General features: G+C 37.7%; 1 protein-coding gene across 8 annotated transcripts in view; it reads left to right on the forward strand.

Annotated features, from left to right (window-relative positions):
* Positions 1–13,340, forward strand: part of OSBPL9 (oxysterol binding protein like 9) — a 182,033-nt gene that overhangs the window by 39,821 nt on the left and 128,872 nt on the right. For 6 of the 8 annotated variants that reach the window (XM_017548751.1, XM_017548748.2, XM_017548744.2 and 3 more), the window contains exon 2: positions 3,955–4,005. The exons of the other annotated variants lie outside the window; for them this stretch is intronic. In XM_017548751.1, the coding sequence (XP_017404240.1) occupies positions 3,955–4,005 (51 nt within the window). The remainder of the gene's footprint in view (positions 1–3,954; positions 4,006–13,340) is intronic. 8 annotated transcript variants of the gene reach the window in all.

A 13,340-nucleotide genomic window follows, 5' to 3' on the forward strand; every position in this document is an offset into this window, starting at 1 on the left:
TTTTGAGACTGTGTCTTACTCTGTTGCTCAGGATGGAGTGCAGCAGTGCCATCTTGGCTCACTGCAACCTCTGCCTCCCAAGCTCAAGGGATTCTCCTACCTCAGCCTCCCAAGTAGCTGGGATTATAGGCATGTGCCACCATGCCCAGCTAATTTTTGTATTTTTAGTAGAGATAGGGTTTCACCATGTTGACCAGGCTAGTCTTGAACTCCTGGCCTTGCTTAAGTGATCCACTCACTTTAGCCTCCCAAAGTGTTGTAATTACAGGTGTGAGCCACTGTACCTGGCCTTTAGCCTCATCTGTAAGTTCCTCTCTGTACCCTGTGCTCTTGTTTATACATCTCTTCTCCTATGAATAGGAAAGTAAAGTGTTCTACATCTGTGCCTTTGCTGATGTTGTTCCCTTGTCTTGGAATGAACTTTCACCCACTACCTTCCCTCCCTTTTTATCAGATTCTTCCTTTCCTCCTCTCTTTCTTTCCTTTCTCTTCTCTTCTCTTCTCTTCTCTTCCTCTTCCTCTTCCTCTTCCTCTTCCTCTTCCTTTTTTTTGAGACAGGGTCTTGCTATGTTGCCCAGGCTAGAGTGCAGTGGCTATTCACAGGCTCAATCCCACTACTGATCAGCACGGGAGTTTTGACCTGCACCATTTTCCTGGGCTGGCTCACCCCTCCTTAGGCAACCTGGTGGTCCCCCACTTCCGGGAGGTCACTATATTGATGCTGAACTTAGTGCAGACACGCAATCAGCATAGTGCACTACAGCCCAGAACTCCTGGACTCCAGCGATCCTCCAGCTTCAGCCTCCTGAGTAGCTGGGACTACAGGCACACTCCACTGCACCCAGTGTCTTTTATTTTTTTTAAGCCCTAAGTTGAAACTTGAAACCTGGTCATTTCAATTTTGCTTCCCTAATCTTTTTCCTTGACAGGGAGGAGCCTTCTGAGTCCACAGCACTTATTTTTGCTCTCTTACAATTGTCTACATGCTAGTCTTTTTTCTTTTTTCCATTTTGCAAGAATCTAAGCCAATGATTTTGTAGAATGTCACACATTCTGGATTTGCGTGATTATTTCCTAGTTATATTTGTTTTAATTGTTTTCAGTTATCTCTCTTAGTATTTTCTTTTTTGTTGTTGTCGAAAAAGGGTCTTGCTCTGTTGCCCAGGCTAGAGTACAGTGGTGTGGTCACTGCTCACTGCAGCCTTGACCTCCTGGGCTCAAGCAATCCTCTCACCCCTCAGTCTCCTGAGAGCTGGGACTATAGATGTGTACCACCACACCTAGCTAATATTTTGTATTTTTTAAAGATACAGTTTCGCCATGTTGCCCAGGCAGATCTTGAACTCCTGGGCCTAAGCCACCCTCTTGCCTTGGCCTCCCAAAGTGCTGGAATTTTAAATTAGGAAACTGTTAGGATTATAATTGGCCCTCTTAGTGTTTTTAATTTGTAACCCTAGTAGTTGTATTACCACTGGGGCCTGTTTTGCCTTTTTTCTGTTTACTGTAATTTTATTTTAAAAATTGTGTTATAATAGAAGAGGATCAAGGATGAATATATTTGTTTTTACTTTGTTTGAGTTAATTTTGCATTCTAGCCTTATTAGGGATTTTCAAACCTAATTATTACTTTTGTGTATTTCCTTTATACTTTTGAAGGGAAGATAAGTATAGGGTACAACAAAAGGGCTGCTAAATGCTTAAGGAATGTTTTAATCAACTGTTTTCCTTCACTAACTGTATGATTAGTAAAGAACTCTTTTCAGCTCTGCTTGGTATTGAGAAATTTTATTCCTAAAATGTATGAGTCCTGATATTTATAGGTAGAACAAAAAGAATACTCTCTTTAGTATCTCAGTAATCACTTCTGAACATAAATTCTTATGGCTCAGGACTTTGGATGTTGGACATCTATAGTTTCAAGTGGGTTAATCATCTTTAAAACAATCATATGATACTGGCTTGTTTTGCTTCTTTCTCACACAGCTGGAATACAGGAAAATACCAGTTGTTCAAGTATTAAGTATTTGTTCAACTTTCACTATTTGAGATTTTACTTTATTGTATTACACATTACTAATTTACTTTTAGGAATATTTACTGAATGTAAATGTAGCACTTTTGCATAACATAGGCTTTGCATGGTTCAGTTTAGTAAGGAACACAGAAAGGTAAGTTACATTCCATCAGCAAATGTTTTTGAGCGCCAAATGTGTATCAGGCACTGTTCTGAAGCATAAGTCAGAAACAATTTCTACCCCCTAAGAAATGTGTAGTCTTGTGGGTGAAGTAAACCAGCGATTATAATGCAGGGTGATGCATATTACAACAGGGGAACACACAGGAGACTCTGGGAGCCCATGGTGGAAATGTAAATCAGACAGCTAAGGTGCTTGGGATGACAACGAGGCAGAACATTTGGGTCAAGGAAATTCCAAACAGAGGGAAATTGGATGAGAAGTCACAGAAGCAAAAAATGTCACCCGTTTGGGGAATTGCAAAGAGGTAAAGCTAAAGCAATACTTAAAGTGTGGTCTTCTGTTTGCCTTTGTCAGACTTATCTGGGAACAGCTGGGTATGGTGGCTCACGCCTGTAATCCCAGCACTTTGGGAGGCCAAGGCGGGCGAATCACCTCAGGTCAGGAGATAGAGGCCACCAGCCTGGCCAACATGGTGAAACCCCGTCTGTACTAAAAACACAAAATTAGCCAGGTGTGGTGGGTGCCCGTAATCCCAGCTACTCAGGAGGCTGAGGCAGGAGAATCACTTGAACTTGGGAGGCATAGGTTGCAGTAAGCCAAGATTGCACCATTGCACTCCAGCCTGGGAGACAGATTGAGACTCCATTTCAAAACTAACCAAAACAAAACAAAAAAAAAGAATTATTTGAGTGATTCTTAAACGTTCAGGTGATTCTTAGCCTTCTAGGTGGTTCTCTGACTCCCTAAAGTATGAGAAATATTCATACTTAAGAGAATGAAGAAGGAATGAAAATAATGATGTAATCTGGTGACAACAGATGCTGGAGAGGATGTGGAGAAATAGGAACACTTTTGCACCTGTTGCTGGGAGTGTAAATTAGTACAACCATTGTGGAAGACAGTGTGGCCATTCCTTAAGGGCCTAGAAATAGAAATTCCATTTGACACAGCAATGCCATTACTGGGTATATATCCAAAGGATTATAAATTGTTCTACTATAAGGACACATGTACGCAAATGTTCATTGCAGCACTGTTTACAATAGCAAAGAATTGGAACCAACCCAAATGCCCATTGATGATAGACTGGACAAGGAAAATGTGGGACGTATATACCATGGAATACTATGCAGCCATAAAAAACGATGAGTTCATGTCCTTTATAGGGACATGGATGAACCTGGAATCCATCATTCTCAGCAAACTGACACAAGAACAGAAAATCAAACACTGCATGTTCTCATTCGTAGGCGGGTGTTGAACAATGAGAACACATGGGCACAGGGAGGGGAGCATCACACACTGGGGTCTGTCGGGGGGAAATAGGGGAGGGACAGCAGGGGGTGGGGAGTTGGGGAGAGATAGTATGGGAGAAATGCCAGATACAGGTGATGGGGAGGAAGGCAGCAAATCACACTGCCATGTGTGTACCTATGCAACAATCTCGCATGTTCTTCACATGTACCCCAAAACCTAAAATGCAATGAAAAAAAAGAGAAAAAAGAAAAGAATGATGTAATGCATGTTCCATTAAAGATATGTGTAAAGTTCTATGATTAGGTTAATTTATAAAGACTATATAACATTTTCATTTAAAACCTGTTTATTTTCCTATCCATAAATAATTTCTTTTTGGAAGGGAAGTCAGCAGAAAGAATAGGTATTACTGTAAATCTTGTCCTTTTATCTCCGGATGATTCTAAAAACAACCAGTCTGTTAATGTTTTATTCATTGACTGCTTTGTTTTTCTTTTAGTCCAAGGACAAAATGATGAGAGGCTCTCGCAGAGGATGTGTTAGACTCAGAGTGAGTATTCATTTTTATGAAAATTGATTTTGACAGAAAGAAGAAAAGTGTATTTTGATAGAATTATGGAAGTCTAAATTTAGTTTAGCTTCTTAATTGTTGGGGCAGCATCTAAGTCTCAGAGAGAAAATGTGATGTCTCCAAGTAACTGCTAGTCAGTGTCAGAACCAGGACTAGAACTCATTTATTTTGGCCTGTGATTCACTGTTGTATTTATGACTTAATGCATGTACTGATTTTCTTAAACCTCTACTTTACAGACAAGAGACAAGGGCTGAAAATTAAGTGAGCTATAGTGTTAGTGGTGTATCAACAGTAGAAAAAATGGAAAAATCCCCACTATTAGCTGCTACTGCTTTGTTTTTCCTGTTTAGCACTATTTAATAATGGTATATATATCAGTGCTGTCCAGTAGAAATACAATATAAGCCACATCTATAATTTAAGATTTTCTAGTCAGCCACATTTCAAAAATAAAAAGAAACAGGCAAAATTAATATTTTGTCTAGGTCAGTATATCTGAAATATTATTTTACCATGTAATTAATGTTTGCAGTATTTTTATTTTTTTTTCATACTATTTTTTTTTTCATACTATTCAAAATCCAATGTGTCTTGTACACTAAGGGTACATCTCAATTAGCTATACTTCAGAGAAGGGGATCAATAACCACATGTGGCTATTGGCTGCCTTATGGGGCAGTGCAGACCTGTAGCTTCATGCTGCTTTTAATTTCCACCATTGTTCAAATAGGTAAAGGCAAGAAAGAATGCATGGCTAGGGATACAGTTTCTAGTACTCCATCGTATATAAAGAAAAGTATGCCTCTATCATAACTAGGTTAATCAGCTTCTAGGAGTCTTTTCTTCAGGACCCTGTTGCCTTCTTTCCTCCATCTTCTTTTTTTTCTGCATCCTTACTTTTGAAGATGTGAATATATTTGGTAAACATATTATTGCCCTTATTAACAGTCTTTGAAATAATTGGGAAATAACTTTGAGAAAGAAACCAAATTATAATGGAAAAATCCTGGCACTGAGACAGGAGTAAGTATGGGAGATTTGCAGGATGGAAATGAGGCAGGCCTGTTTCAAGCAGATGGTGTATATGTGATAGCACAAAGATTTTTAAAAATTCAACTTCTAGTTTTTGTTTTTGTTTTTCCTAAAATTTTCCTTTGGTCTCCCTTTTGTCTGTTTGGTGTAATTACTTTTCTAAGCACTTGCTGTTGACATCAGTCACCACTTAGTCTGGTATTAACTGCTCTTTTGGCTTGAGATAGGTTCAATAGTGAGACTTTGGCAGAACTGTCTTGAGAGAGCACTACAGTTGAATTCCATCTGGATTTCGGTCACTGTCGCATTGTTACAGTTAAACCACTGGTTTTGTCTGTCTGTATTTTTTTGTTTTTGCTTTTAAATATAGCTTAATTAATTATTAACCCTTCTAACTACCACCTTAAGAAATAGAATTTTGCCAGCTGCACCTGAAGCCTCTCCACCTGCCTCAATTCAATAAATTTCATCCCTTATGTGTCTCCTAAAGTAACCACTTACGTTATAGTAATCATTTTTGGATTTGGTTATAATTTTTTTACCCAAATGTGCATCCCTAAGTCCTATAGTTTTCTTACCTATTTTTTTAGCTTGATGTCTTTTGTTTACAATTTGTCTGTTGAAGAATCTGAACTGGCCGGATGCTATAACTCATGCCTTTAATCTCAACACTGGGAAGCCACTCGAGGCAGAGGATCATTTGAGCCCCGTAGTTCGAGACCAGCCTGGGAAACATAATGAGATCCCCATCTCTACAAAACATTTGAAAAATTAGCTGGGTGTGGAGACATGCCTATAGACCCAGCTCCTTGAGAGGCTGAGGCAGGAGGATTGCTTGAGCCCAGGAAGTCAAGGCTGTAGTGAGCTATAATTGTGCCACTGCCTTCCAGCCTGGGTGACGAGTGAGACCCTGAGGCGCTGTCTGAAAAAAAAAAAAAAAAATCCAGACCCTTTGACCCGTAGGAATTTGCCATAGTGTAGATTTTACTGATTGCACAGTGGCGGAATTCACTATGTTCCTCTGTCCTTTGTTTTTGCTACAAATTGGCAGCTGGATCCAAAGACTGGATCAGACTCAGGTTTGATCCCTTTGGCAAGACTCTAGGTGGTGGTGTGTTCCTTTAGCAGGAAGAACATAGTGTCTAGTTTTTGCCCTTTTTTGATATTAGCAGCTATTGATGTTCAGTACCTACACCCATTAACTCATTGAGGGTTGCAAAATGATGACAGTCTATCATTTTGTTTTAATTTTTATCAGAAATAATTTTATAAGGAAACACTTCATCTATTATTTGGTTACCCAACGGTGCAGGTAAAATAGGATGACTGCTTGATTATTTCCTTTTATTTACCAAATTTTCAGGATAATGAATTGGCTTCAAAAACAACCATTTATATATGTGTTTATATATATAAATTTCCAAAAGAATTGGAAGCGGGGACTGAAACTGATGCTTATATATCCATGTTCATGGGAGCATTATTTCCAGTATTCACAGTAGCCAAGAGGTGAAAAGGATCCAAGTGTCCATCCGCTAATGAATGGATAAAAAATGTGCTATATAAATACAATGGACTATTATTCAGCCTTATAAAGGGAGGAGATTCTGACACATGCTGTAACACAGATGAACCTTGAGGATACTATGCTAAGTGAAGTAAGCCAGTTACAAAAAGACAAAAAAGGTATGATTCTACTTATGTGGGGTACCTAGAGTAGCCAGATTCAGAGACAGAAAGTAGAATGGTGGTTTCCAGGGGTTAGGAGTAGGGGAAATGGGGACTTAGTGTTTAATGAATATGGAGTTTTCAGTTTGGAAAGATGAAAAAGTTCTGGAGATGGATTTGATGTTGGTGATCATCACATCATGAACAATGTGAATGTCCTTAATGCCACTGAATTGTACACTTAAAAATTGTTACAGTAGTAAATTTCATGTTAGTATGTTTTACCATCACACAAAAATACCCATTATTTTACAATTTTATAGGTCACACATCTCAGTTGGGTTTTGTGCTTAAGGTCTCATATGACTAAAATCAAGGAGTTGGCTGGGCTGGGCCCTTATCTGGAGGCTCTGAGGAAGAGTTCTCTTCCAGGCTCACTCAGGGCATTTGCAGAATTCAGTTTCTTGTGGTTGTAGAACTGAGGCCCTGTTTTGTTGTTGTTGTTGTTGTTGTTGTTGTTGGCTGTCAGTTGTGTTCTGCTTTCAGCTTCTAGAGGCTGCACATATTCTTGGTCATGTGGCCTAGACCCCTCCATCTTCATGTCAGTGATGTGCATTAAATCCTTCAGGTCCTCTGAATCTCTGACTTCCCATTCTGCTGTCCGCTGCAGAAAATGCTCTGCTTTTAAAAGACCTCATGTGATGACACCAGATTAGGTTTACCAGATAATCTTCCTTTTGCCATGTAATGTAACATAATCACTCCTGCGATATCTCATCATATTCACAGTTTTCATCCATACTCAAGGGGGAGGACATTATACAGGGGCAAGGGTCTGTGTGAGTCATTCTTAAAATTCTGCCTACTACACAGCATGATGGAAAAGAACCAAATATACCTGTGTTTGAATCCCATTTTCACCCATTGCTTTGTTAGCTGGAAAAGGGAAGCTATCATAAGCTTCCTGAGCTTGAGTTTTCTTTTCTTTAAGGTGGAGATAATACTCTTCTTGCAGAATTTTGTGAGGATTAGGTCCTGGCACATAGATGGAACCTATTAATTAGAAGAGAGAGAGAGAGAGTGTGTGTGTGTGTGTGTGTGTCCATGTCCCAACATGTGTGCACACATGCATTTTACTAGGCTTTGTGGTATTTTCCAAAAATTAGACTGCTGAGGCTTCTTAGTCAATAAATACCTGGAGGGTTTGTTTACAATACAGATACCAAGTCCACCTTCTAGATAGGTTGCTTTAATGTAGTGTTCCGGAATCTTTATTTTTAAACAGATTATGCAGGTAACTGTGTTGTGTAACCAAGTATGAGAGCACTGGTGTAGAAACAATCAGAAAGATCTGGGGCTGAATTTTACTCAGCTCTTCCCTTACTGACTCTGACATTGGGCAAATTTCTTAACTTTTATGAGAATACCATGATATAACTGGTAGAGTTGTTGTGAGGCTTCTTAGTCATGTATGTATAGGAAATGGTAACTGCTATGGATGACAATGACGATGATGATGGTGAATATAGTGCTGATAGACACTGCATCTAGATTCCAAATGAGCTTAATGGGCTATCATCGACTGCACCACTGATCTTGCCCCTGCCTCATCCATCCCATCCTATATTTGAATCACACTATGTTTCTTCCTGTTCCCTCACTGTGCTTTTTCATTCCTCATTGCTTCTGACTTTTTTTTTTTTCTTATATCATGGAAGTGTTCTGTACCCCTTATCTGACGAGCTCATCTCTTAAGAGACTTTTCAAATGTTCCCTCTTCTGTGAAGCCTTTCTGATTCACATACTTCTAATAGGTTTAATTCTCCCCCATCCTCTACTTTTTTTTCCTTCTCCTGCTCCTCTTCCTTTTCATTCTCCCCTCCCTCCTCTTTTGACAGGATCTTGCTTTGTCACCCAGGCTGGAGTGCAGTGGTGCAATCACAGTTCATTACAGCCCCAAATTCCTGGGCTCAAACAATCCTCCTGCCTCAGCCTCCTGAGTAGCTACGACTATAGGTGTGTGCCACCACACCCAGGTAATTTTTTTTTTTTTTTTTTTTTTTGAGACGAGGTCTCACTGTGTTTCCCAGGCTGGTCTTAAACTCCTGACCTTAGGCAATTCTCCTAACTCAGTCTCCCAAAGCATTGGGATTACAGGCACCAGAAACCATACCTGGCCTATCATTTTACATTTGTAATTTAGAGCCATGAAATTACTTGTTACATTGTATTACATGTTAATGTTTCTGTTTTCCCTGCTTGGATGATAAGTTCCCATCCACTGTCATACTTGCCTGGCACATAATAAATATTCAAAAATGCTTGTTGTTAATTTTATGTATTTATAAAAATAATCAGTAAATGTTGGGAAATTTGCCTTTACTATGATTTGCATACAAAAGAACTATGGGAGTTATGTATCTTAAACATAATATGAGCTAGTAGTATGATATATTTTCTGAAAAAGAAAGCAAAACATCCATGTGAATATAAGCTATGTAAAAGAAGAATGGGGAAAGGAACCATAGAGGAAACTCAGATCAGGCACTGTGCTAGATGATTTTCGTACACATTCCCATCATAATCCTGTAAAGTAAATGATCTTATAATTTCGTTTTGCAGATGAGAATACTGAGGCTCACATTACTTTTAGTAACTTATCAAGGTCACATAGACTTGGTGAATCTGAGATTGGACTTGGGTCTTATTTCAAAGCCCTGTTCAATTCTTGACTTTACTAGGCTCCCATTCCTCTGAACTAGAAGAGTGAATTCAGATACTGTAAGTTGTTGTAAGGTAGTGTAAAACGAGTGGAGGAAAGCAGAAAAGTGAAAAACTTTTTTTGTGTTGGTTACGAAGTGTGTGCCACTAGATGGTGCCCTTTCCTTGATGAAGAAGTAAAATGTTGCTTGAGTCCTGTGATCTGATTCCTTCGCATAGCAGTCAAAACCAAAACATTGACATTTTCAGATAACATCTGGAAAATGGAGACGTAGCAACATTAAAGAGGCAATGTGGCCTGGGCTCGGTGGCTTATGCCTATAATCCCAGCACTTTGGGAGGCTGAGGCAGGAGGATAACTTGAGTCCAGGAGTTGGAGACGAGCTTGGGCAACATAGTAGGACTTCTTTTCTACAAAAAAAGGACGAAATTATCTGGGTGTGGTGGATTATACCTCTAGTCCTAGCTACTCGGAAGGCTGAGGTGAGAGGATTACTTGAATGCAGGAGGTCAAGGCTGCAGTGAGCTGAGATCAAACTACTTGCACTCTAGCCTGGATAACAGAGGAAGACATTATCTCAANAAAAAAAAAAAAAAAAAAAAAAAAGTAGAGTATAGTGGCAAAAACAAATACAGGGCATGTATGTAATGAAATTCAGATTTGGATTCTGTTACATTCTGGTGTTGTGACTTGTAATGAAATTCAGATTTGGATTCTGTCACATTCTGGTGTTGTGACTTGAGGGAACTTTTCAGCCCTGAGCCCTATTTTCTTTCTCTGGAATAGGCATCATGCCATTTACTCATAGTATTGTGAGTATCAAATTAGTTAATATATCTTAAAAAGTACCCAAAAACAGTGTTTGGAACTTAATAGGATCTAAATGAATGGTAGTTGTTATAATTTATAATTGCTATTAATACAGATGAATCTCAGATTCTGAAGAATTCTAAAGGGCCTTAGGAACCATCAAAGAAAGATAAATTATATTAAACAAAGTTTTAATGCTAAATATATTATACATCTTTGAAAACTATTAATCCACATATAATTTAGAGTAACTCTCTTTTACTCCATGTACTCCATGCAATGAAACCGAGTACTTCATTTCCCTATTGTGCTAGTTATCAGAATTGAATGTGATTTCCTGAGGGATGCATTATCCACTTTTCTTTTAGTCTATCACAAGAGGAATCAGTAGTGTACTATGACAGAATATTAATATTTTTAGCACTGACTTCTGTTACTGCCCTGTTTCATTGATACCATGACATTTTTTGTCACAATGCAATAAGGTATTATTTTTAGGTTAATGTATAACCTTAAGAATGTTTTCCTTTTCCCTTGGATCCGTATCTGGTAAGAACTTTTATCAATTGTCTTGTCATTACACTGTGAAAAGTCACTCTATTTATTTTGGCTTTTGTTGTTAATTCATTAGCCTTTTTGTAAGCTCTTTGTCTTCCCTATGAATTTAATATGGAAAATATCCTCCCTTGGGCTAGATATAAACATCTATTTGATATCTGTTATTGGTACCTAGATGTCATTAGTGCTATATTTTATGAATGTTTATACTGTTTCATAATTACAAATTACAAATTAAATGAAAAAGAAAGTGATGGAAGAATATAATCCAGGCAAGTGCTAACCATAAGAAAGCTGGGAAACTGAATTAATATCAGACATAGAATACTAAGAAAATAAATTGTTATGGAAAAAGAGAATACCAAAGACACAGTATCACATAGATAACATTTTTTGACAACAATGGAATAAATTAGAAATCCCTTGACAAAACAGTAGCCACCCATCTCACACACATACTTCTGAATAATTCATTGGTGAAAGTAGAAATCAGAATAGAAATTGTGAAATATTTAAATCTGAATGATAATGAAAGAACTACATGTTAAAACTGCATCTATGGAAGTCTATGATTTATAATCTTAAATGAATATATTATAAAACAGATTGAGAATTAATGATCTAAGCATTAAATTTTTTAAATTAGGGAAAGAAAAGTATTACAAAAGGAAATAGAAGAAAATAACAAAAAGAATACTTTAAAGAAATGGGAAATAAACATTAGAGAGCATAAACAAATTGAACTGTGATTCTGTGAAAAGAGTAATAAACCCTGGTTAGAGTGAGAAGAAAAAAAGGAAAGGCACAAATAAATAAGAATGAAAAAAGAATTTTTAGTGATTAGTGATCAGAGATGAAAAATTGACAGCAAGCTACTGCAAATAATTTTTGCCTAAAAATTTGAAAGCTTACATGAAAATGGATAATTTCTCACAAAAGTATAAATCCCCAAAATTAGGCTATCAAAGAACTTGACAAGGTGCTTCTAAAAGTCATTTAAAATTTGGGAAAGGGGGCCGGGCACGGTGGCTTACGCCTGTAATCCCAGCACTTTGGGAGACCAGGGTGGGCAGATCACGAGGTCAAGAGATCGAGACCATCCTGGCCAACATGATGAAACCCTGTCTCTATTAAAAATACAAAAAACTTAGCCAGGTGTGGTGGCACACACCTGTGGTCCCAGCTACTTGGGAGGCTGAGGCGGAAGAATCGCTTGAATCCAGGAGGTGGAGGTTGCAGTAAGCCGAGATTGCGCCACTGCACTCCAGCCTGGTGACAGAGCAAGACTCTGTCTCAAAAAAAAAAAAAATTGGGGAAAGGGGAGAGATATTTTTAAAGAATAAGGAGTTGGTTAACTTGCCACTCCAGATAATAAGGTTTTTAAATGAAAGTATGGTAATTAAAATGGTATAGTGGTGTTATAAGAGAAAGAAATGATTAGCAGAATGGAAGAAAAAGCTGAAAAATAGAACCATTTGGACATGGGTCTTGGAATAAGCTGGAAATTTGGTATATGATAAAGCATTACAAATCAGACATTATCACTTAGTAAATGAAGCTGGATCAATTGAGTGTCCATATGAAAAAAAGAATATTACTCTTTCCCTCATGTGATATGCAGAAACAAATTTCAGATGTATTAGAAGTATAAAATGAAATTTTAAATTTAGAAAAAAAGCATAGACGAATGTCTTTATGATGTCAAAATAGAGTAGAAAGCATAAACCATGATAGCAAATATTTGTGGATTTGACAGCATTCAAAATTTAAAATCTTTGAACAAAAAAAGATACCGCAATCAAAGGGAAAGGACAACTCATGGATGAGAGAGAAAATACTGACAATACATAAACTGGCAAAGGATTAATACTCCATATGTGTAAATAACTTCTGCATATTAATAAGACAAAAAGAAAATCCCCCAAATGCATACACATCAGTAAAGAAGACAAAAGAATACTCAAAATGTGGAAAAGTTACATACTTTCTCTAGTTATAGGCCTGGAAGCAAAGAGGAGTTAAAAGAAAAAAAGAAAGAAGTTATATACTTTTCAATTCATATAACAGGGAACAAGAAGGTAAAATACTGAGTACAAAAAGCAAAGCAAATTGTTTACTACTCTGTTACTGGCACCTAGGACTGTGCCTAGAAATTCGGTAAATACTTGTTGAATCAATAAATGAATGATGCTAAAGTAGGTCCTCCATGCGGCATCTTCTTTAGTGAGCAGGTTGAACCTCAAGCTGTCCTGCTTCCTTCTATATTACTGATTGTCTTGCTCTTCTCTAGACTGTGTGCTCCTTCAGGGCATAGATGTTTTATATTCCCTGCCTGTTACCGTTTTGGGCCAGAATAGGTATTTAATAAGTTTGTTGAAATAATTAGTGAATATTGTTTACTGTCACCATGTCCTGTTAAGAACAGGCTCTGGATCAGGGGTTGCAAGACCTGTTATTCTTCTCCCTTTTAGTTGTTGGACCTTTGGCAAACTTAAAAAATTTTTTGTTAAAAAAAAAAAAA

Source organism: Cebus imitator, unplaced genomic scaffold, assembly GCF_001604975.1.
Source record: "Cebus imitator isolate Cc_AM_T3 unplaced genomic scaffold, Cebus_imitator-1.0 Scaffold214, whole genome shotgun sequence".
In the NCBI taxonomy this organism is placed as follows: Eukaryota; Metazoa; Chordata; class Mammalia; order Primates; family Cebidae; genus Cebus; species Cebus imitator.